Here is a 24,306-nt window from a genome sequence, read left to right on the forward strand (position 1 = left end):
CAGCCGCAATCCCCGTAATTGGTCAGGTCATAGGTGCTCTGGTGAACAGAGGCTGATAAAAATAGAAGTGACATGGCCTTCAAAAAAATGTATTTGATCTCGCGGGAACAACTGAGTCGCCTCGAAGATCACGGGAGGGGCATCCGAGAGAGGGCTGAGAGTGATTTGGACGAGCAAATGAGAAACGTTTTAGAACAAAAGAATCTTACACCTGATGAAAAGATTAAAAGATACACCCTGCTTTTACAGCGCTACCTTAACCTGGAAAAGCAGAAGAGGGCTGAGACTCGTGAAATCACCCTGGCTCTACCTAAAGAGACTGAGCCAGCGCCCGTAGCACCACCAGCACCGGCCGCAGAGGGCGATGAGAGACCCTCCTACGATAAAATAACTCAAGATGTGCTGACGAATGTTAACCCACGTTTTCAAAAAAAAGCCAAGTACATTCTACAGAAAATGTCAGCGTCTGGAGCGCCCGCAAGATGGAGCGACATGGGGGAGTTTATTTACAAAGGGGAAGCGGTGCGCGGTTCACATATGGTCGATCTGATCCAACACCTGAACGTCACGCGTCACACGCCTCACAAGCCTCACAAGCCTGTGGGGTGGGACTGTTTTCTGCATACCTGTAAATCTACCCCTGTCCATGGTGGCAAATAAACTCGCTCGTGGGCAGATGCAGAACTACAAAGATGGCGGAGACCCAGATGTTGAGTTTGCGTCACCCAGAAGTCTGACCGTGTGGAGTGCGCTGAGAAAGAAACGTTCCGGACAGTCACCCCCGGGGATCAAGATGATGACTACTCTTTCAATAATAAGAAAAAAAAGAAGCGTATCGTATCGTTATCCCCTCGTTGGGTTTCATGTTTCTTGAAAATAAGCACAAGCGAGCATGTTTTTCTTGTTTTAAATGAATAAAGGAGTTTTATTGAACGTAGATTTTTTTCTCAGAGTATTCTTACAGATTGTATTTTTAAAATAAACATATGCAGAGTCAAAAACTAAAGTAGAATATTCTTACAGATAGTTTCATTTTAAAATAACAAAACATATGCACAGTCAAAAACTAAAGTTGAATATTTTTACAGATAGTTTCATTTTAAAATAACAAAACATGCAGAGTCAAAAACTAAAATTAAATATTCTTACAGTTTCATTTTTTTTAAATAAAACATATGCAGAGTCAAAAACTAAAGTTAATCTATGCTATAAAATAATATTTAAACAAGAATCATGAAGAAAAACATTCTATAACTTGATGTTGTGGCACTGTGAGAACATGTTTAAAGAACACACTCGCATGCATTCTATAGAAGAAGAAGAACAAGAGGCTATACAGTTTTGATAAGCTTTTACAAAATCAGAGACCATAAGATCGTTTCTGATGGTGTCGTCTCCATACAACCTCAACACCTGTGAATAGGACAGGCCTCGAGCTCTGTGAAATAGATAATATGTACAGTGCTTGCCACAAACTACGGATAAAGAATGCTGCAGGGTACGGTTGTGATAAATAATTACCCCACCCCCTCTCTGCAGAAAATGCAAGATAGTTTTAGGGTAATAGGGGAAATCAGGTGCAAAGCCAAAAGAGTCAAAGAATGTGCTTCCACCGTTTTCTTCCAGAGTTAGCGCCAGCCAGTGTTCACCTGGGAGATGTCTAGGATGTGAGTTTACAATGAGATATGCTGGTCTGTTGAAAGTGTGTAGAGACAGTTCATCGGACGCCCACAGTATCACCCAGTAAGGGGAATAAAATGTTTTCCAGCTGAAGCCCGTTCATTATTATTTTTCCCCCTCCTCCTCAGTAGTAATCCACTAGTACGTTCCGTTTAGAGTCAATCTCAAGGATAGAATCGTGACAGGCGTACACTATAAGGGTCACGGTGTGTGGCAGGGGGACCCTAAATCTCATCTCCAAACGCAGCATGCCTGTTTTGACAGGGGGGAGAACACTGCCTTCCTCGTGCGGGGCTAAGTTGAATGCAAACAAGGTGTAGCCCTGCTGGAAATCGTCTCGGCTGAAGCACAGGGGGAGGTCTTTGAGATGATGCCCCGTGGTCGTAACGAGGTTATAATATTCCCTGACAGAGAGGTTGTTTTCAAACTGGGGCTGGAAAGGCTTTGCTGGAATCTGACGACCGTCCTGACTTAAGGCCAGAAACTCTAGGTCAGCGTGTATAAACTTGAAGGGGTTTAGATTACTCTGTCCTGTAAAAGCCTCATGGTTTACGAGGGCAAGGGGGCTAGCACCATGTAAACTACCCAGAAAGAGGTTTTCCTGGGTGCATATTCTGGAATTTGCGGGGATGGAAAAAGTTTCAAGGTTGATTCATGAAAGAGGGTACAGAGCGTTGCTTTTAGTCAGAGCAGAAGAGTGACCTATGCATACAGCCGGTGAGACTGTGACCTTTTTCACAAACAGTGAGGCCCCCAGGACGTGCAGGCGGTAGTCGGGATCTGCAGCATGCATGAGACAGAAAGAGTCGCTGGCTCTTGTGAGCTTAATCTTCAGATCTACAGAGTTTAACAGCAGTCTTTCAAAATATATCTGCATGGAGAGGACCGAGCAAATGAAATTCTTGTGATTCAGCCTGCGATTTTGCCCTCGCCACAAGGCCTCTGTTAGGCCCATTATTCACGATGAACGAATCCATAGCACCTGCTGTATCCTGGTAAAATAAACCAGCACTAAATTGACTCTTTAACGTGGCTGGGGAATAGCTTAATGGTGTCCCGTTTATCGGTAATTTTGCCAACAACCTTGCTCAGCATGTCAGAGGCTATGTTTTTAGCAGTGTAGGTTAAATGAGGTCTAGCCACGCTGAAACCTTTTTTCACCAGAGGCATAACGAATCGAAACAATTTTGAAAACATAGATCTGAGGCCCCACCCATACTGTGTCGGCGCGCCCGTGAAGTATCCATGCCCAGAACCGGCCTGGATGTCGTAATAAGCTACAAACTGGTACGGGTCCACTTTATACACCCAAGGCGTCATGTTTTCACGGGTCTAAAATGCAACGTGAGTATGGTTTTACCATATGTAAAGTTGACAGGTTTATTTTGATCCTTTTTAATTTCCACGTAGATGGTCTCTATATGATTTTTAGCTAGAGGCAGATAGTGGGGAGGGTTAAAAGTCTTGGTGATGACGTCACCGTGCTCGCTCTCGATCGTGACACAGCATAGGAGTGGAGCATAACTGTCGCCCACCACTTGATGCCTCTTTTTTTTAGAATAACAGAATAGATGACAGAACCCCGCTTTTAAATTGGCCGGGTAGGGTGAGGGGAGTGTTCTGGGCCCGGTTGAAAACCATTTATCTTTTTCCAGACCCAGTATGTAATTTAACTGTTCAGGAAATTTGAGTTTGTAACGACCGCTCTCCGTCCACGTAAAAACACGTTTATATTCATCATAACCCAGACCGAAATCTAGTTTAACCTTTCTAAAATGACGATTCAGGTGATTAATTATCACATATTTGTCCCCTGATCCATATCCAAATTGTTCGGGATGTATTTTGTATTTTTTTATATCTGCAGGGATCACTATCTCAGGGTTTTCTGGTATTCCAGCCTGTCAAGTATCCATCCATTTGAACCTATCCTTATCCTTAGGTATTGTTAACCATGTGTGGGGGTAGGCTAGATCAGTCAGCGCAACCTCCCACTGTCCTTTTAAATCGATATGCTGCGCCAGATCCGTGCAAAATTGAGAGGCCGTGTTATCTTTAAACACAGCAGCACTGGCGTTGGACGGCAGAGTGATGTAGAAACCAGAGCTCTGCATGCTTCACGCTTTTATCACATTGGCTGCTTTCACATAACTGTTAAACTTTTCTGGCCAGTTACGCCATTTAACCAACACGTATGGCACCCCTCGTATCGTGCGTTTACTCAAAATTTTTTCAACATGGAATGCTTTGTCTTTAGAAATGATCACCCGCTGCAGTTCCGATTCATAAAAGGATCCTTCCACGGGCTCGTTACGTAATCGCAGAGTTTGTATACAGGCGGAATCCTGGGGATGCATTCTGTTATTTTAAAGAGCTCATCTGTGAATCCCTGGGTGTACTTTTTGTCAAACACTCCTCTCAGTTTTGAGATCCTAACCAGATCTCCAACCTTAAAGTTGTGTCCTCTTACAACGATGTGAGGGTGTTTTTACCCGTAAAGTAGCGGTATATTTTATGTTTTAAAGTTTTGTTGTATCTTTCAACTACAGACGCCTTGACCTCACTGGCCGTGCTAAAGTGGTCTATATTATTTTTTTTCATGAGAGCCTTAAACAGCTTGTTGTAAAATTCTTTTCCTAGGTCAGTTTGAAGCCATTTGGGGGCGCCGCTCTCACCTAGAACGGAAGTGAAAGCATCGCACACCTCTTTAGCAGTTTTAGTTTTAATAGGCGTAACATATGCCTTTTTAGAGAAAACATCGATCACAGTGAGCAGAAATCTGTAACCGTCATTGTAAGAGGACACAGCTTGCATGGCGCAGAGATCGGCCTGAAATTGGTTCAGAGGTCTCGATACAAACACTCACAAACAGTTTATCTTCACTGGTTTATGTAAGGTGTAAGCATCCTGTTTTGCTAGAAACTCTTTGATACAATGCATGCTTATTTTCTTACCAGCCTCTTGTTCTGCAGCTCTATGTAACGCATCTACCCCTTGATAACTCCCTGGGTGAGCTGGATTATAATATATTTTCTTCAATAAACTCTCCAGTTTAGCAGGCATGTTTACCACAAAGCATAACACTCCTCTCTGAACCACCTTTCTACATAGTTCTCTGTTTTCATTCATTCATTCATGAAGCTTTTTTTTTTCTCAAATTTTATTGAACACACCAATCATATATATGAACACACATACAGTCATGGATTTGTTTGTTTTTAAAGAAACACTTAAGAATGGATAAATGAAAAGTAGCATACAGATAACATCTTTATTTAACACGTTTTTTAAAGAAGCAATAATACAAAATAAACACACAGATGACTGTAACAACTCTATTTTTTTTTTTAAAGCATTGAAGATGTATACCAAAAAACAGAAAGGGTTACATGTTTTTTTTCTTAAAGAATAATACAAAAATGGCTAGATGAAAATAAAACACACAAATACCATCCAGCTAGCTATCACCAGCAGCAACAACAGGGGGGTTGTTAATCCTTGCCCAGATCTCCACAGCCTCTTGAAGATTGTCGATTTTTAACAGAGTCAAACACGTCTCGGTGTATTTCATTCAGAGCATCCTCCGACTTCTCAGAATCTTGTAGCCAGTGCAAAATGTTCTCCGTGGCCGCTCTTACCTCAGACTCAGACAATGTCATGTTGTATTTTCCCAGCAACTTCAGTGCCGTGATGATGAAACGGCTGGTGAGCACACGTCTCTTGAGCTCCTCGTAGTGTTTCACCAGGAAGGAATCGGGTACGCTGAAGAGGCAGCTGTGCTGAATTTAGCTTGGGTGCGAAACCTGACACCCATAGCAGAGAAATTCGCTGAGTTCACGAATTGCTATATGCAAAACGCGGCTCACGTAGGATTTCAGTGTGTCCCAAAACACCTTGCGTGTGGGTCCGTCCACCTCAAGGGGGTCGGTCTCCTCAGGGATTGTAGTGAGGTCTTGCGGAGGATCCTTTGGGGTCGGACAAAACGATTGCAGCCCCTCATCGCAGTAATAGCTGTCGTGGTTAGAGTGTGATGCCGACTAAATTAATTCAGACAAACCATCCCAATTTAAAGGATCATTTAATATTACAATTATTCTGAATAATACTAACATCTGCGGCCTCTATTTATACTCCTAGAGGGGTGGCCGGGTGGGAGGGGCTCAGTTAGGCAAACAGAACTCTCTTCAGCATAACTGTCTCTTGCCACTCTTGACTCGTACGAAACCATTTGTTAAATATTTCCACCCAGGCTTCGCATGGCATGTTGAGGGTCAGTTGGAAAATGTCACATTTAGTGTTGAACTGCTGCATGGACATGGTGCCGTTTATGTCACCGGGTGAATGCGCTGTAATCTTGTAGTACCAGCGACCAGCCGGTGTACTCTGCGTCTCCCAAACAGCTTTAAACACTTCAGCATTTGACCGTTTCTTCCCCAAAACCTCAGTCAGTCGCACCTTCATGCTTTTGGCCTGCTCCATAAAACGAGGCATTTTCTTATCCGGATGATGATAATCTTCATCATCATCATCACGGCTGGAATTTTCAAAACACTCCTTAAGGTATTCTATAACTAGACATTTTAGAATACCCCAGTCACTAGCTGTGATGGGGGTTTTAACAGTCTCAGGGCTAAAAGTCTCGCCCTCTTCCAGCTGGTAAAAAGACAGCTCTGCAGTTCCGTACAGAAAAATATAGCCGAAATAACCTGATTGTAGCTTGATTTCACCTCGAAGCGAAGCTGCAGGCGGCTTCTGGACACGAACAAGATGCATGGTGGCTTTCTTTGGTGCATTGATTAAATCCATTTGCTCCATGATAATCACCAGAGTGTTGCTGATGACTCCATCCAATTTCTCATGCGGATAAGAAGGAGAAGCCTTTTTCTTTTTCTCGGACGTTAATACAGCCTAATTGCTGAATGAAAAACTTTTTTCGCTCTAGAAGCCTGTGAATAACCCACCCTTTTTTATAAAGAAACGGGCATGAGTATGTGGTTGCTAATAAAACAGTGGTGGACACACCCTTTATTATCAATCAAATACAGTTATTCGTTATATACTTATCTATACAACCATATGGGGGGTGGGGCTACAACCGGTATCTTTAATATCAGTCAAATACAGTTATTTGTTGTATACTTATCTATACAAGCATAAATGGGGTGGGGCTACATCAATCATATACAGTTAACCACAACTTCCTTATCTCTGTCAACAGATGCAGGGGGTGGGGTAATGATTCTGATTGGTTGGGGGCGGGCTTAGGGACAAGGCGACGATTCTGATTGGTCGACCGGACCTGTCAAATTAATTCTGATGAGAAATGGTCTCTTTATTGTGTGTACTATCAAATTCTTCTAAATAGACTGAGGGATGAGGTTAGACTGTCTGGAACTATTTTAATTGGTTTCTTAGCTTCTTGAGAAAGAGGTTTTTGTAGCAATCAACAATAAACTCTAAACTATATAAAACAACCTGTTTGTTCCTCAAGGACTCAGTTTAATCTTCTTCTGTCGCAAAGAATCTGTGTGCTCATTTAAGAAGACATATTGTTAGGGGTTTTTCCATTATAAGACCGTACTGAAACCTGTTGCACTGAGTAACGCTTGTCAAGAGTTCTGTTTCCACTACACTTGGACCACTTTGGAGGTGTGTTCTAGGAGCTATAATTCAACAGCCCTCAGGGGATAATATTAAAACTAAGTACCAGGACCACATGGGGGGAGGGGGGTGCATGTGCACAGAGCAGTCTCAGGTGATTGATTAAATGTCCACATTTTCACACTTCAATCATTAGCCTTACGAACACCATGTATAAATACACACCTGACTGCCTGTGAGAGTGTAGAAGCCCCCTCCTCCTCTGAACAGAGACTGACAGAGAGAAAATACAGTGGAAAAACAAAGCAGGATGGTACGTGTCAACCCCATGGCTATGCTTGGTGATGGTTTAATGAAATATGTGGTATGCCCTCGTTAGGTTCCGATAGCAGAAATGCAACAGTTGTATACTCCCAAGTATCAGCAGACTCCAGGATGATCCTGTAATGTCAACCATGAGTCAGTGGCAATCATCGAACCATTGCCCATGTGAAATGAGCTAAGAACAGTAGGGAGTAATCGGATGCAAGAGAGAGATAGAGTCAAGGGTTATCTACCTATTATCTATTTAAATCAGTTAAATGAGGAAAGGCAACCAGGCCTGTGTTCATTTTAAGTGTTTTAATTATCTGCTGTATCCAGTTCAAATCATTGTATTTCTCCTTTCAGTACAGAAATAACCAGTCAGCTCTAAAAACATCAATATCAGGCAAAATTCTAGTTAGAGGGATTTCATTTATTCTCCTTTTAGCTGGTGATTGGTGTAAATGCCTACCTGACAAGGTCATGACATGCAATGAGGGAACTAAAATGGATACATAAAGGTACTCATGAATTTTATTTGCATGTGTGCATATTGTCTTTTCTACCTGTCACTCTCCTCACCCATTTGCTATTGTGTTTTTGCTTCCATCTCTTACTGTCTCTCCCCTTTCTCTCTCTTTCCCACTGCATCTTTCTTTCTCCCCTGGCTGATGTCTGTATTGTCACTCTCTTTTAATGTGCAGGGTTAATGAGAGGTTTATAATGGAAGTGTGGAGCCATGTTTCCAATTTCAGACCAGGGTCAGGTCCAGATCACACATTCTCTTGTTTGCTTAGCACAGACACTCAGCAGGGTCTCTTATATAAAAGACAGTGGGTGTGTTTGTCTAAGTGGGTGTGTCTACAGACCAGAAGATGACATCTGTCTTTTACTGTTTGTGCATGAGTGTAAATCTCCCTACAACCATTCTATTTATGCTTTGTCTTTGTATGTGCCCAACATAGAATATTACCTCTTTGGTTCTGAGGTCTGCACATGTTAACATTGGTTGTGTGTAATGATGGCAAACTGTGATTGAAAGCCTGTTCTTCTCACTGTAAATGGCTCCCAATAATAGTTGCTGTTATTCAGGGCTATTTCACAGTTAACGTATAAAATAATTATAATAGTATAAAATAATTTACATATTATTTTAGCTTGGTCGCTAACAGGGAAATAAATTAACATAGTTTATTTATTCCATCAATGTCCACCCCATAACTGTCTGCAAACCAGTAATCTTTTGTGTTTGTGATTGCCATCAGCTGCTAGAAACACCTGATGTGTTGCACCAGCTTATCAGTTCATACAATCTTTCAACTTTTACTGCTGCAATCAGTAAAATGCATCTATTCCCAAAACAGGAGGTGTTGTTGCTTTTAGAAGCAGGTTTACTGAGAATACATTCCACTGTCTGACACTCAGCTCCTAGCCTACATTAACCAAGCATTAGCTGTCCATGGGGACCCTACAGGGAACCCACAGCCTAAAATTAGGGTTTATCCACACTGCCAGACTTGTTTCCTTCACCATAAGTAGAGTTGAAGTCAGAGGTTTATATACACTTAGGTTGAAGTTATTAAACCTGATTTTTTTTTTACCACTCCACAGATGTCATGTTAACAAACTCTTGTTTTGGCAAGTCAGTTAGGACATGTACTTTATTCATGGCAAATAATTTTTCCAACAGTTGCTTACAGATAGAGTATTTCACTTATAATTCACTATATCACTATTCTAGTCGGTAAGATGTTTACATACTGTCATAGTTTGGACCGTCGCTTCCTGTGTTTGAGCTCCTCTGTTTCCTGATTGTCTATTTGGCTTGAGCTGTGGACCATACCTTCTTCCGACAAGCTTCCCTGTGGTGTAAGCTACTCACCTGCTACTTACCTGTTCCTCCTGCTGTCTGGTGTGTAGGAGACCTACATGTCACACTGTCCCACTGAGTAAGCTACTAACCTGCCACTTACCTGTTCATCCTGCTCTCCGTTGTGAATGAAACCTACACATTGAGCTATCCTGATAGTTAAGCTAGTCACCGGCTTCTCACCTGTTCATCCTGCTCTCTGGCATGAGTACAACCTGGACCAGATCCAGAGCAGTGTACCAGACACCCAACAGGGCCACTTCAGACGCTATCGCGGCTGCCCCCCACTATTCCTTTTTCCACCCGGAAAATGGAGACTCTCATGCTAGGCTAAAAGTTTGTGCTAGCCGGCTTCCGCTACCCAGCCTTGTACTAGCCAATGTGCAATATCTGGAAAACAAGCTGGATGAGATAAGAGCCAGATTCCTGGACTTTTTGACTGGCAGACCCCAGACTGTCAGGATTGGCAATAGGACCTCAGCCAGCATCATCACAAACATTGGCACGCCACAGGGATGTGTCCCCAGTCCCATCCTCTACACCATGTTCACCCACGACTGTGTCCCCTCCCGCTAGGATAACATTATCTTAAAGTTCGCAGACAACACCGCAGTGATGTAAGATGGCAGCCTTGGTTACTCATGCTCTCTTGTGTTTGTTGTTTTCCTTTGGTTTCTCAGCCTTTTGCAACCCATCCTGGATTACTTTTACCAGAGATGAACTGTTAAATATTGGACAACTCACACCAAACTGTCATTCTCTGATTTTTGTGAATGAAGAATGCTGTATGGACATTCTGATCGGAGGCGCAACTGCCATATACGGTACCTGTAAGAAGCTGCCCATGCAAGCAAGCAAGCACCTTGGTGAGGCTATGCCAGAGAGGGACCCGGACTCCACTCCCATCTATCCACCTAGGAAAATTCTGCTCCCTGGTCAACAAGATGGATGAAAATCTTCTCATCAACAGGACTAACTCTGACTTTGCACGCTCTGCTGCTTTGTACTTTAAGGAGACCTAGCTGAGTGACTCGATCGTGGACAGCGTGATACAAGTACTGGGCTTCCAGGTGTACAGAACAGATCACCTAATGGAGCTGTCCGGGAAAATGAGAGGAGGTGGAATCTGCTTCTACATAAATGAAAATTGGTGCACAGATGTCACAGTGCTGCAGAGGACATGTAAAACAGACTTAGACTCTTTTGATCAACTGCAAACCCTTCTATTCTCCTCGTCAATTTTCAAGCTTCATCCTGCTGGGTGCCTATTTAAAGCCGCAGGCCGACGCTAGCGCACTACAGCTCCTGGCAGAACAGATAACTAGCGTGGAGATAACACATCCCAATTCCCCACTCATTGTTCTAGGGGAGTAACAAAGCAAATCTCTCCCACGAACTGCCCAAATACACGTTACCTGTCCCACCAGGGACAAAATCACACTGGACCACTGCTACACAACAATAAAAGACACCTATCGCTCTGTTCCCTGGGCACCCCTTGGACTCTCACATCACTGTATGGTCCATCTTATTCCAACCTACAGGCAGAATCTTAAAGATGCAAAGCCTGTCGTCAAAACAGTGAAGAGCTGTACTGAGGAGGCTACGTCAGAGCTACAGGCCTGCTTTGACTGCACAGACTGGAGTGTATTTGAGACTGCAGCTACATACCTGGACGAACTCACTGACAGAGTGACATCTTATATCAGCTTTTGTGAGGGTGTGTGGGTGTGTGTGTGTGTGACAAGGGAGATCAGAGCAGCAAAGAGGAGCTATTCTGAAAAGCTGAAAGCCCAGGTTTCAGGCAACGACTCCTTGTCTGTGTGGCGAAGCCTGAAAAGCATCACTGGCTACAGGAAACCATCCCCCCTGCTGTGGAGGACCATCAACTAGCAGACAACCTGAATGCGTTTTACTGCCGGTTTGACAAACAACACTCTCCCTTCACCCTCCCCACCTCAGATCTAGCATTTGCTCCCCCGACAATCACCACCCTTCCCTCCAGCCTCCAAGCTCTAACAATCTGTGACAAGGACGTGCGTGGCCTCTTTAAAAAACAAAGGATCAGGATCTTCAACAGGTCACTGGAGCTGTGTAAAGTCCCCTCCTGCTTCAAAATGCTCCACCATCATCCCAGTCCCCAAGAAAGCCTCCATCAGTGGACTGAATGACTACAGACCTGTCGCCCTGACATCTGTAGCTATGAAGTCCTTTGAAAGATTGATCTTGGCCCACCTGAAGGACACCGTAGACCCCTGCTAGCCCCCCTGCAGTTCACACACCAGGCAAATAAGTTAGTGGACGATGCAGTGAACATGGCACGGCATTACATCCTGCAACTCCTCGACTCCCCAGGGACCTATGCACGGGCCCTCTTTGTGGACTTCAGCTTGGGATTCAACACCATCATCCCGGACATCCTCCACTCCAAACTGACCCAGGTCACTGTGCCTGCCCCAAACTTTCAGTGGATTACTACCTTTCTGACAAACAGGAAGTGGCAGGTGAGGCTGGGGAAAACCACATCCTGCACCCAGACAATAAGCACAGGAGGCCCCCAGGGAAGTGTGCTCTCCCCTCTGTTGTTTTCATGCTACACAAACGATTGCATCTCAAAGGTCCCCTCTGTCAAGCTCCTAAAGTTTGCTGATGATACAATGGTCATTGGTCACCATTTGTTATCTTGTTACCAAAGTCGGATGTCAGCAAGATGGCACCACTGTTGGCTTGCCATCTGCCCCTCCTATGGTTTTGCTGTTTTCTTATAATTAAGACTGCCTATGTTTTTTCTGTCTTAGTTTATGATCACCTGGCGTTGTTAGAAATGCAAAACTTGGTGGTTAGATCCTCTAACGTCCACCAAAACAATCAATCAGATCTACCACTGCCACCACAGCCATCCGTACCTCCTTTCCTCTGACGCTACACTGGCCCTCTCCCGATCAATCCTCGTCGGAGATGTGGCAGGAGAGCTGGACTCCATGTAAGACTGAAATCCTGCCTAAATTCGTCGAGGTGGATGGAACACTTCTTGGAGCATGGCTCCTGTGATTCAAGCTGGATCTTGACCCACAACTGCTGCTTTCTTCAACTGGTTGGCGTAGATGTCGACCCCCCTCGCCCGCACTCCCGCCTGGTGAGACGCTTGAACCGGCATTGCTCCCAGGCCAACCTTCACCCAGTGGCTCAGGCCGACTTCCCGCAGGACAGGCTAAGCTCACTTCACTTTGCACTCTTGAATATTAGATCGCTTAATAATAAGACTTACATTCTTAATGATCTTATTTGTGCACATGACCTGGACATGTTTTTTATCACTGAAACCTGGTTTAGACAAGGGGATAACAGTCTCTTTTCTGAGCTTTTACCAGCAGATTATTTATTTTTTAATACTCCCCGCTTGGCTGGCAGAGGTGGCGGTCTGGCAACGGTTTTTAAGCCGACCCTAAAATGTCATCCTCTCCACTCTAAAAATTATTCCAGCATTGAGCTACAAACTTTTATGTTAACACTGCACTGTCCTATTTTATGTGCGCTACTATATCGCCCCCCTAAATTGAAGGATTTTATAAATGAATTTGGGGAATTTTTGTCGGAACTGATCCCACAGTTTTTTAATCTGTGGAGACTTTAATATTCATGTCAACTGTGCTTCGGATCAGCTAGAAAATGACTTCAACAAATTGTTGATCTCTTTTGATCTCATCCAGTCGGTACTATGCCCCACACATCAATATGGGGGCACGCTAAACCTCGTCATTTCTCGAGGCCTATCCGTGTGTATCAGCAATGTATCAAATTTGGCAATCACGGATCACTTCTTCATCCACTTTGAAATCTTGGTACTGACAAAAGCACCCAAAATGATGGCCCCTCGCCAGCGCCGTAGGATTGTCACTTCCTCAACGGCACCAGATTTTGCCAATGCTTTTTTAGCTTCCGCGTTTCACTCCTTAGAAGCCCACAACCCCCCTGCATGTCCTGGTGCTTTCCTCTCCTCATTTGACTCTAATTATTTACGGATTATGGACTCTATTGCTCCCTTTAAGAAAAGAAGGGCTAAAAATACTTGTGACCCTTGGCTGAATGACACCACCCGTGCTTTGTGGAGGTCGTGCAGGAAGGTGGAGCACAAATGGAAGAAAGATGGCCTGCACGTTTCCCTGGAGATTCTAAGAAGCCCCCACTTTATGTTCCACTGATATCTCACATATTGCATACTTTGGATTCTTTTGTTCCGATCTCTCTGCCTCAACTTAAAAAATATGTTTTACAGCTAAAGTCTGCCTCCTCTCCCCTGGATTCTGTCCCAGCCAGGATTATTAAGGACACTATCGACACGCTCGGGCCCTTCTTGGTCACTTTTATTAATTGTTCCCTTAGCTCAGGTTCGGTGCCCACAGCCCTTAAGCATGCTGTAGTAAGACCACTTCTCAAGAAACCCAATCTCGATCCATCATGCCCGTCCAACTTTCGCCCAATTTCCCTGCTACCTTTTCTAAGGTGATAGAAAAAATTGTTCTCACTCAGTTGCAATCTCACATAGATCGTTTGGACCTTGCTGACAAGTTTCAGTCAGGCTTTAGGTCACGCCATAGTACGGAGTCTACCCTACTCAAAGTTCATAATGACATTACCATGGCACTGGATGCCAAGTGCCCCATTATTTTAGTTCTTTTAGATCTTTCGGCAGCATTCGATACTGTCAATCATGCAGTTTTACTTGCTAAACTTGAACATCTTGTTGGCCTAAGGGGCACCCTTCTTATCACGTGGAGACTTAGGAAAAGCAGTCCACGCTTTTATTACTTCACGATTAGATTATTGCAACGCCCTTTATGTTGGTGTGTCCCAAGCTGTGCTGCATAAACTTCAACTGGTACAAAATGCGGCTGCTCAGTTGTTGTCGAACACTCCCAGGTATGCCCACATTACTCCAGTTCTTTTTTCACTACATTGGTTGCCAGTAAAATGGAGAGTCGATTTTAAGATGTTATTTGTCTTTAAGGTCATATTTGGCCTCGCCCCACCATACCTATCAGAGCTGTTATCAATATATACTCCGCGCCGAACCTTGCGCTCCGCTGAGCACTTGTCCTTGGTTGTTCCACGGGCCCAATCTAAAAAAATGGGGCGACTGCTCATTTGCTGTTTATGGTCCTAGACTCTGGAATTCATTACCGCCTGAGATTCGGTCTATAACCGAGCTAGTGGTTTTTAAGTCTACTTTAAAAACTCACCTTTTTAAACAAGCTTTTGGTGTTTAATTTGTTTTATCTGCCCTAAAGGGACATGGTTAATTTGGGCTTTTATATTATCTTATTTTGATGAAACTTTTGTTGCTATGATTTTTTAACCTGTGTTTGGCATTGATTGTTTTGGTATTTGTTAGTTGATATACAGTATATGTTCCACTGTGCAGCACTTTGTGCTCTTTGGAGTTGAAAAGTGCTTTATAAATAAAGTTTTTTATTATTATTATTGGTCTCATCCAAGACGGCAACGAGTCAGCCTACTGATGGGAGGTTGAGCAGCTGGTCCTGTGGTGTAGCCGCAACAACCTAGAGCTGAACAAAACAGTGGAGATGACAGTGGACTTCAGGAAGAACCCTCCACCTTACCCCCCTCACCATACTTGGCAGCACTGAATCAGCAGTAAAGTCCTACAAGTTCCTGGGCTAAACTATCTCCCAGGATCTGAAGTGGTCGTCCAACATCAGGACCATCATCAAGAAGGCACAGCAGAGGATGTACTTCCTGCACCAGCTCAGGAAGTTCAACCTGCCCCAGGAGCTGCTGATACAGTTCTACAGAGGAATCATCTAGTTCATTCTCTGCACCTCCATCACTGTCTGGTTTGGCTCAGCAACCAAGCAGAACAGGTACAGACTTCAGCGGACAGTCAGGACTGCAGAAAAGGTCATTGGTGCAAGCCTGCCCTCCATGGAGGACCTGTACATCACACGGGTCAAAAGGAGGGCGGAGAGGATCACAGCAGACCACTCACATCCCGGACACAATCTGTTCGAACTTCTCCCCCCGGATGGTGTTACAGGTCACTGTATGCCAAGACAACCAGGCACAAGGACAGTTTCTTCCCCCGGGCCATCACTCTGATGAGCATTTGACCCACAATAGTATGACTGGACAATAACCCTGACTGCAATACCTGTAAGTATACATTGTACAGATTTTACAGATCCGTACAGGTCTCTATTTTTAAGTACTCTATTTTTATTCCTGTTTATTTCATTTCACAATGAGCATTCCTTTGTGTGTCCGCATTGTTTACTGCCTGTTTATACTGTTTCTTTTGCATTGTTTGCACTGTTTGTTGCTTGTTAATACTGCTTATTTTGTTATATTACACAGCCTTATGCTGGTTTACTGTTTACTTGCCTCTTGCATGGGATATGTACATGCACATTGAGAGCTGATGTACCAAAGTCAAAGGTCTGGGATGGTTTCTACTGACCAAGTCTGCTCAGTCCATTGTCGGACTGCAGACTGTAGACAAGTTACTGCACAATGTGCAGATCATTCAACCACTTGCCCTGTATCCCACTCTATCCTGACCCTGTGTTTCACCAGCCCAGGATATCCTAATACCACCGAACAATGCAGTGATCGCATAACCAAAAACTGCATAGCTTCTACGTGATTGTCTACAGTCAGACTGAATGGCACAGTTTGTGTAGTTACCCGGTGCAAAAACTTGTCATTCAATGAATGAACCAAAAGAGCAGGAGTTATAGAACAGATGGGTATGTTATGTATGAATGGGTATGAATGCGGGATCCATGAAACAGGCATCTGACCCAGAATCAATGACTACAGGTGTTTTAATATCATGAGCAGGAACAGATATTAGAGCCTGCACAATTGGTTGAGGGGGGGTAGTCCCTGTAATGGTACGGCTCAGCAGCGCCCCCCTATTCGTGCTGAGCCCTTTTAATAGACATGAGACAGCTCGATGTAAAATAATAAAATAAAAACACAGGTTCTGCTTGAACTGACGTTCACATTCTTCAGGTGTAAGTCGTGTCTTTCCGAGTTGCATTGGCTCCAAGAGGTATGCTGATGTGCTTGGTCTGACGCAAGGTCCTGGGCTGGCATGCCACGATCCCCGGTGACGTTCCTGCTGCCATTCCCTGTATCTTCCGTCGAGATGGGTGACTAGATCCATGAGCGGCCAGAGGGCTCTCGGGCGATCATAAGCTGTCAAGGCGTCTTTTAGTTCGTCTGACAGGCCATGATAAAAAGCGTCTGTCAGTGCCGGCTCATTCCAATCACTGGCCACTGCTGTGGTGCGGAAACCTATGACGTAATCAACAGCTGACTGGGAGCCTTGTGACAACGACATTAAAGAGAAGGGGAAGTGGCAGAGTCATAACATGATGGATCAAAAACTCTGGTGAGTTCAGCTTCGTCAAAAGTGTTGCAACAAGTTGTTCTTGCCATCCATTCGGCCGTAGCCCATTGTCTAGCTCTGCCTGTAAGTAGCGACAGAACATAGGCCACTTTTGCCCGTTCCGTGGGAAACGCTGATGGTTGCATCTCTCCCGTTTCTCCTTCATACTGTTCTGGCGGAAACAATCTGGGTTCTCCTCCCGCTGGAGAATGGGGAACACTTGCTCCGGCTGAAGCTCAGCTCTCCTTCTCCTGATTTAGCCAGCGCACATCTGTTTGGATCTGGCCCAGGGCCGCTCCCTGGAAGGCTAAGGCCTGCTCCATACAGGCTCTCCAGTCACTGTGCTGCTCACTGGCTGAGTCCATATTGGCCAGATTATAATGTCAGGGCTGGCCGGTAGAATATTAACAATGTAAAGAGCAGACTCTATTATAAGGCCAGACAAGGCTAGTGTTTTGTTGGTAAGGCACAGGAGACAGTAGACACTACAATAGCCCAAGTGATAATCCCACTCAAAAACAGTGCAGATACAAAGCCGGCAAACACTAACATCCGAGCGATCCAAAATAGGAGGTCAAAGAAGCCGGTCCAATAGTCAGTAAACAGATAAACATACAACAATCAGGAGGGCTAGGCACAAATCGGTGGTCAGAAACAAGAATCACAAATACTGTCAGGTTTTCACGGCTGCACCTGCCTCCCTCTCTTGATTTTCAGTCTTGGTTTACTCCTCACATTCCACACATTCCCTAATTAACACCAGCTGCGTCCACTTAGTTTTCACTATACTTATACCCAGCTCACACACCTCTCCCTTGCCAGTTCATCATCATTCTCAGGCTGACATCCAGCGCCACTGTTACTCATCATTGTGTTCTTTTTGTGCCTCTCGTTCTTGTATTTTTTATTTTTTATTTTATTTGTCATCTTTCCTGGATAGTGTACTGCCTTTCCTCAGCTCCTCACTTTGCCTGTCCTGCCAAGGGCAGCTATCTCCGGACCATACTCCTCACCTCCTTTCCAGCCTCCACCAGCCAGGTTGATACACAGTCATACAAACTACCTCTGGCTCACTGCCACCATTAACTCCGTCTCCTCAGCCTGTTCCACCTCCATCGGCCAGCCAGTGATTGACCGTTCTGTTCCGCAGCTTGGCCCACCTTCTCCTAACCCCTATAGTGACTGTCACTGTGCTGGTCGACACCCGGTTCTATACACTATACTTTCAGTATTCTTATATTGTTCTCACCGCACCTGTATATATCTGTATAGCACAAACTAAATCTGCTTGCACCGAAGTCAGCCCTCTGGGTCTGTTCTTTTTTCACTCACTCACTCTCCCGTGTGTGAGCATTTATAACAAATACAAGGATAATGCTGGAAAGTCTGCACAGAGTCAAGAACAATCTGGCAGCTTTCTGGTGGAGGGAAAGCTGCTTATAACTGGGTGAAAACAGGTGTAACCAATTGAGTGCTGATGAAAGTAAAAAGTCCGAAACTAAGGTGAAACAGAAAGAGGAAGTAATGTCAAAATAAAAGTACCAGAACGAAAACAGGTGGGACAGAACCATTACAAACATAACTGACTCCCAGAAATAAACAATATGCAATTTTGAAGAATTTTAATGACAGGTCAGAATAAGTACTGAACATTTTCTGTACTATGATGCTCTTTGTGTACCCATTATTTCTAATCTAAAGACGTTTCTGTGAGGCTACTAAGCTGCAGCACTTCTTTGTGCTATATTTTTCCCTTGATGCTGTGAGATGGCAAGTGAAAAAAGCTTTCTCGTAAGCAAAGCTGATGCTCTTTGCAGACCTATGAAACTGCCTACTATACTGTTCTTAAGGTGATGCCTTCTTTTCTTTTCTCCAGCTAACAGTCAGTTCTTCACTACTGCTATTATTTGTTACTACAATAACAATTTAGTGTTTCACACAGCAGGACTGAGTGTATACAAGATTGCAGTGGAAGTGTAATCACAGTTAACAGACAGGCTTAAGTTCACCCTTTGAGAATCTGTTGGGGGCTTTTGGAATCTGAGATGCTTTTAACACTTAACACACTTCTGGGCACAGTGGTCAGAAAAATGATCACTTTGTTTCTGCAGGCTGTTAGGCACAGTAGCATGTACTCTATGTCAGATCATAGTGTTTCTGTGTGTATGTGTGATAATGATGATCATTTATATTTGCCAAGTATGTTACACACATGAGGAATTTGTCTCCGGTAAGAACCGAGGCAGCCAATCTGCGGTGCCAACTCACATGCACACACTTACACACACCCCAATGGGGGCGCTGTCCCTGCAAGGCGCTGCTCTGTCTGTGTGTGTGTGTGCTGTAATCAGTAAGATGCAGGGCTGGAGATGGAACACAGCAGGGGCTACTGCTGAAAGGAGAAATTCTTCTTTTATTTCCACTGCTGCTCCAAAGCTAACTCATTTCTTTTGTATAGGTGTGTGTGTGCCCATTCAGCACATGCATTTGCTGGTATATACAGTATCTAAGTTTACTGATGACTAATAAGACCTTCTGTAACTTTCATTGCCTGATACACCTTAAACTGCCATACAGGTCAAGCTTTTAAACCAGAATCCCACACCACCTCATTTCATAATCTTTTCTCATTCTGCCTGACTGAAATCAAGGGCAGAAAAGTAAAGTGTTATTATGCAAATCCCTCAATTGAATGTCTTTGTTTTTCTGGGGGGCAGAATGCTAATTCTGAGACTGATTTGCCTGTAGAAACATATAGAGGCATACAGTGCTGGAGACTTCTTTTATTTTGGTATTTCCTTTAATGAGTATTGCCTCCTTTATTTGTGTTCCTTCAGGATTTTTGATTCCTTATTTACTTTGTCTTTACATAGGCTACAGGCTGTGCACATGCATTTTCCCCTTCCATCCATTGAGCACATCATGTCTATACTGACACTTTAAATAGAGCCATTGCAGGTGTATATGTTCCTGCCTCAGCCATGTTTTCCCCCCTCTATTAAGTTACATGATATCATAATTGAAGTGGACCCCATGCAGGTGTCTGTATTGTGAGTCTGCTTAGAGCCTTGTTAATGATGATTGGAGCTAATCTGCCTGTGTGGAGCAACATGGTGCCAGAGTTGTGGGTATGATTAAACTAAATGAGAACAGAGAGAGAGAGAGAGAGAGAGAGAGAGAGAGAGAGGAAGAGACACCGATCCTGACTAGTGGCTGGGACTGTGATTGGTTTGTTGACTTGGCTTGACTTGATTGCATTTGTTTTTATGTCAATTATTTTACAAGCTGATTTTTCAGAATATTGTTTTGGCTGTTTATTAGGTACACCTAGCTAAACGTAAGTCAAACAAATCCAACAGTCCTGCAGGAAATCCATCTTCATGACAGTGATAATGTTCAGTTTTTGTTGAAACTGTCACAGAGAGGTGTTGATTAAACTGTATGAGCATTTTGGAAGGACTGTACAGGATTACAGAGAAAGGCATTATTATTATGTAGCCTAGTCCTGTTGATATAAAGGGGGTGGACAAAATGATGGAAACACCTCTCAGTATAACACAATAGAGAGGGAGATACAACTCCAACAAAGGTTCTTGATGGATGTTTTTGTTATGAGCCTATTCAAAGGTAATTACTACATTTTTCAAGTGAACTTAATTTCAGTTTTATTGCCAAATAAATTGGTTTAAAGCGGGAATTTGATATTTTGGAAATAAACTTATTTGTTTTCTTATGAAGAAATACAGTATGTGAGACGTCTGTCTGTTAGCAGAGTGTAAGCTAAATGCAAATATCAGAAACAGAGGCAAACAATTAGCTTGGCTGTGTCCAAAGGCAAGCCTAAAACTCACTAGTTAATATGTTTCAGCTCTTTTTTATAATCAGTACAAAAAACAAAGTGTAAGAATGATGATTTGCTCTTTTGGGGGGGGGTTTGCCCTGGATTAAAAAAAAAAATTATTATTATTATTTTTTTTTTTTTATTAGGTGCAGTAACTTTCTGGAGTTGGGTTGACAACTGCTTCTGTTTCCATATAGCAATTACATTAATGAATACAATGTTACTGTAACTGATGGTAACTGATGGAAACTGCAAAAATACAAATAAAAATACTAACCAAGTTGTAATAAACCAGAATCATGTTTTAATTTTTCTGTTCTCTGGCTTTTTATCTATTATATAAAAAAAAGAAACAGTTTCCATTTATAGACGATCACTTGAAGGATGAGGACTGCACACAGACTTTCTCTTTTCTTCTTTATTTTATTGACATCTTCTAAAATCTTAAACTCAACATTTCAACTTACACCTTCATCGGGGTTCAAATATGAATACTGAAAAACAATTTATATACATTTTCAGTCATCTTACATCCTATTGGAAAATTACATTGTTCAATAATTAGTTCTGTCAGGTCCGCTCGGCGCGACCTGCCTCTCTTCCGCCTTTCTCTCCTCTGCTCTCTCGATCCTGCGGGATCTGCACCTCAGCTGTGTTGCTTTCAGTAATTAGCGACTCGTTTGTCGGTGCGCACAGCTGGGGTGCATCCCGATGATTACCTTCTTCCTTATTTATACCTCTGTCAGACGCTCCGTCATCGCCGGAGCATTAACATACCTAGTTTGCATACCCCATAACTGACCTATAGTCGTGGTATGTGGCACATCGTTTGACTTCCACGCTGACAGTTCCTGTGCTGTGGATCTCAATTTGTACGTAGGTTAAATGTTTTGTGTTATTCGTCTCTAGATGTCCACGCTGACAGTTCTTGTGCTGTGGATCCCTTTGTATGTTTTTTGTCCATTAGGCTAGCTAGACGTTAATTTTTCATATCCACGCTGACAGTTCCTGTGCTGTGGATTTCATTTTTGTTCGCCAGTCTTCCTGGTTCATTTGTTTTTTCACCTGTCCATCCTCATCCTCACTCTCCTGTTTTTTGCCGTTAGCCTGTCTTCTCCCCTGGTCGTCCTGTTCTCCTTAGCCGTATTTGCTCAGCCCTGGTTGTATGTGTTCCTCGACTCTGTTCCTTTTTGTGATCCCCACCATAAAACCACCTTTTTTTTTTTTTTTTTTACTAGCACCTGGCTCAGCAATCTTGAGTCCAACCTCAGTTCTCACTCACCCTCCTGGTGAGGGGGACTAAACCTTAACAAGTTCATCAGTAGTATCACATGCATTATTGTTTTTCATTCCTTTTGTCATCATAATGTTATCTTGTGGCCAAAACAAAAAAACTAATGAAACAATTAAAAACTAAACAAAAAATAACCCTCAAGAAACAGTGTTATTTAAGTAGGGAAAATATATTACAGATAGTTTTAACCTGTGAGAAAACACCTCAAATCTAGTTCTTCATTCCATCCACATGATGATAAAGTTTTCAATTCCATATACACAATGCTTCTCCTTTCAAATCTAAATTAGGACACTGTTTTGGGCTGTGACTTTTTTTCAGTGCCTTGAAACCATAAGCTAGAGATTGTACAGTATGTCTTTAGTGCAAGCTGTATTATTGCATTGAACACGAGTAACAAGAAAAACAATAAGAGTTCTAGAATCAACTTTCACCTCTGAAGAGACTAAAAAGTCCTTTAACATTTTACCTCTCTTGTATGAAAAAAGAGGAGGCCACCTGAACAAATTGCCAATTCTGTAATTAGACGGCAAGATTGTTTTCTAAATTAGAGATTTGACTTTTCCCCACAGTGGTGATTAATAGACTGGGCAAATTGTTTTAATATAACAATAGAAAGTCATTTTTGGCTTTTTCCGTTTAGGGGTCGCCACAGCAAATCATCACACTGATAATTTGCATGTTGACATTTGGCACGTGTTTTACGTCGGATGCCCTTCCTGACGCAACCCTGACTCAAACCCAGGCCACAGCAGCGAGAGTGCTGTGCCTTAACCACTAGCCTACCAGGGACGGCTTTTTTAATATAACAATAATTATTCATAAATTTTGATCTGTCTCTGTGTCACATAGGTACTACAGTGCCACCATCTTGCAAATGTCTGGAGTGCGGGATGACAGGTTGGCAATCTGGTTGGCCGGGCTCGCTACCCTCACCAACTTCCTGTTTACCCTTCTGGGAGTGTGGCTGGTAGAGAGAGTTGGGCGCAGGAAACTCACCTTGGGTAGTATTATAGGTACACTGCAGCACAAAGAAGAATCCACACCAGAGAAAGATTTTTGTGGACTCTAAGGGCAATGTTTGCCTGTTGTGTTTTTTTTTCTTCAATAGGTACATGTTTGAGTTTGAGTCTGTTGGCCATTGGTTTTCTGATGTCTGCCCAGCACAGTCCTCCTGTCACCTTCCACCCATTAGAGCCTACCTTGGCCAACTCTACCTGTTCCAAGTACCAGTGAGTACACACCACTGACTGTATAAATATGGATGGCACATCACCACTTCCCTCCACTATGCAAAAGTGAAGCCATTCATCCACCTCTTTTTGTATCATCAAATAACTTATTAAAAACAACTTTACCAGAACAATGACTACTTGTACACACATCAGTGTGAAAATATTTACCAAAAACATAGAAATCACATATGATTTGTACTTTGAGTTTTTAATATGTTTCATGTCCAGTAACATGGAGCGGGTGGGATCAAGTCATAGTGGCTTCACTTCTGGGAGTGTGTTCCCTAGTAGCTTTCACTGAGCCACAGTGGACCTGTGACTGCCGAAAACAGCCTCTTTATCATCTCTTTATTACAGCAGATGGCAGTTACAGCACAACATCCAACATATTCGTATAATCCAATAAAACAAAACAAACAAAAAACTGCAAGGAAACTAAAATTGATACAGTATGTAGGTGTGAGAGCAGATTTTTGTGGGAGCCCTAAAATTACTCCCACTGCTAACTGCCATCTCAAAAATATAAAATGAGCTTTACAGCACTTAGATATGAAATGATTAAACATTCACATCTTCTGAGCACTGAGCTACACACATTTGAGGTGTTTATTCAATAATTAGCTTTGTTTTTAAAATGTAAATGAAAACACAAAGAACTAAAGCAAGATTTTCTTATCAAAGAGTAACCAACATTGTAAAATGAGAGAAAATCCCATGTTAATTTTTTTAAACATAAGGAAAAGTACTATTCACCTTAAAGCATGTCTATTCTTTGTAAAAGCATTCAGTAGTGTGCAGTGTTGGACTGTATACTCAGTAGTAGAAAAAGGATAAAACCCTTCTAAAAAGTGTATTTGTGGTGAAGTTACTGAATGTTTAACACAAACATCCATCCATCCATCCATCCATTTTCCTCCACTTATCCGGGACTGGGTCGCGGGGGCAGCAGTCTAAGCAAAGATGCCCAGACTTCCCTCTCTCCAGACACTTCCTCCAGCTCCTCCGGGGGAATGCCGAGGTGTTCCCAGGCCAGCCAAGAGACATAGTCCCTCCAGCGTGTCCTGGGTCTTC

The 24,306-nt window shown here is 43.1% G+C and overlaps 1 protein-coding gene across 1 annotated transcript in view; it reads left to right on the forward strand.

Moving 5' to 3' along the window:
- The window catches only part of LOC109960998 (proton myo-inositol cotransporter-like), a 142,426-nt gene that overhangs the window by 108,969 nt on the left and 9,151 nt on the right, over positions 1 to 24,306 (forward strand). The window contains exons 6-7 of the mRNA XM_020601523.1: positions 22,853 to 23,016; positions 23,112 to 23,232. Coding sequence (XP_020457179.1) covers positions 22,853 to 23,016; positions 23,112 to 23,232 — 285 coding nt within the window. The remainder of the gene's footprint in view (positions 1 to 22,852; positions 23,017 to 23,111; positions 23,233 to 24,306) is intronic.

This window comes from Monopterus albus, unplaced genomic scaffold (genome assembly GCF_001952655.1).
Source record: "Monopterus albus unplaced genomic scaffold, M_albus_1.0 scaffold51.1, whole genome shotgun sequence".
Lineage (NCBI taxonomy): Eukaryota > Metazoa > Chordata > Actinopteri > Synbranchiformes > Synbranchidae > Monopterus > Monopterus albus.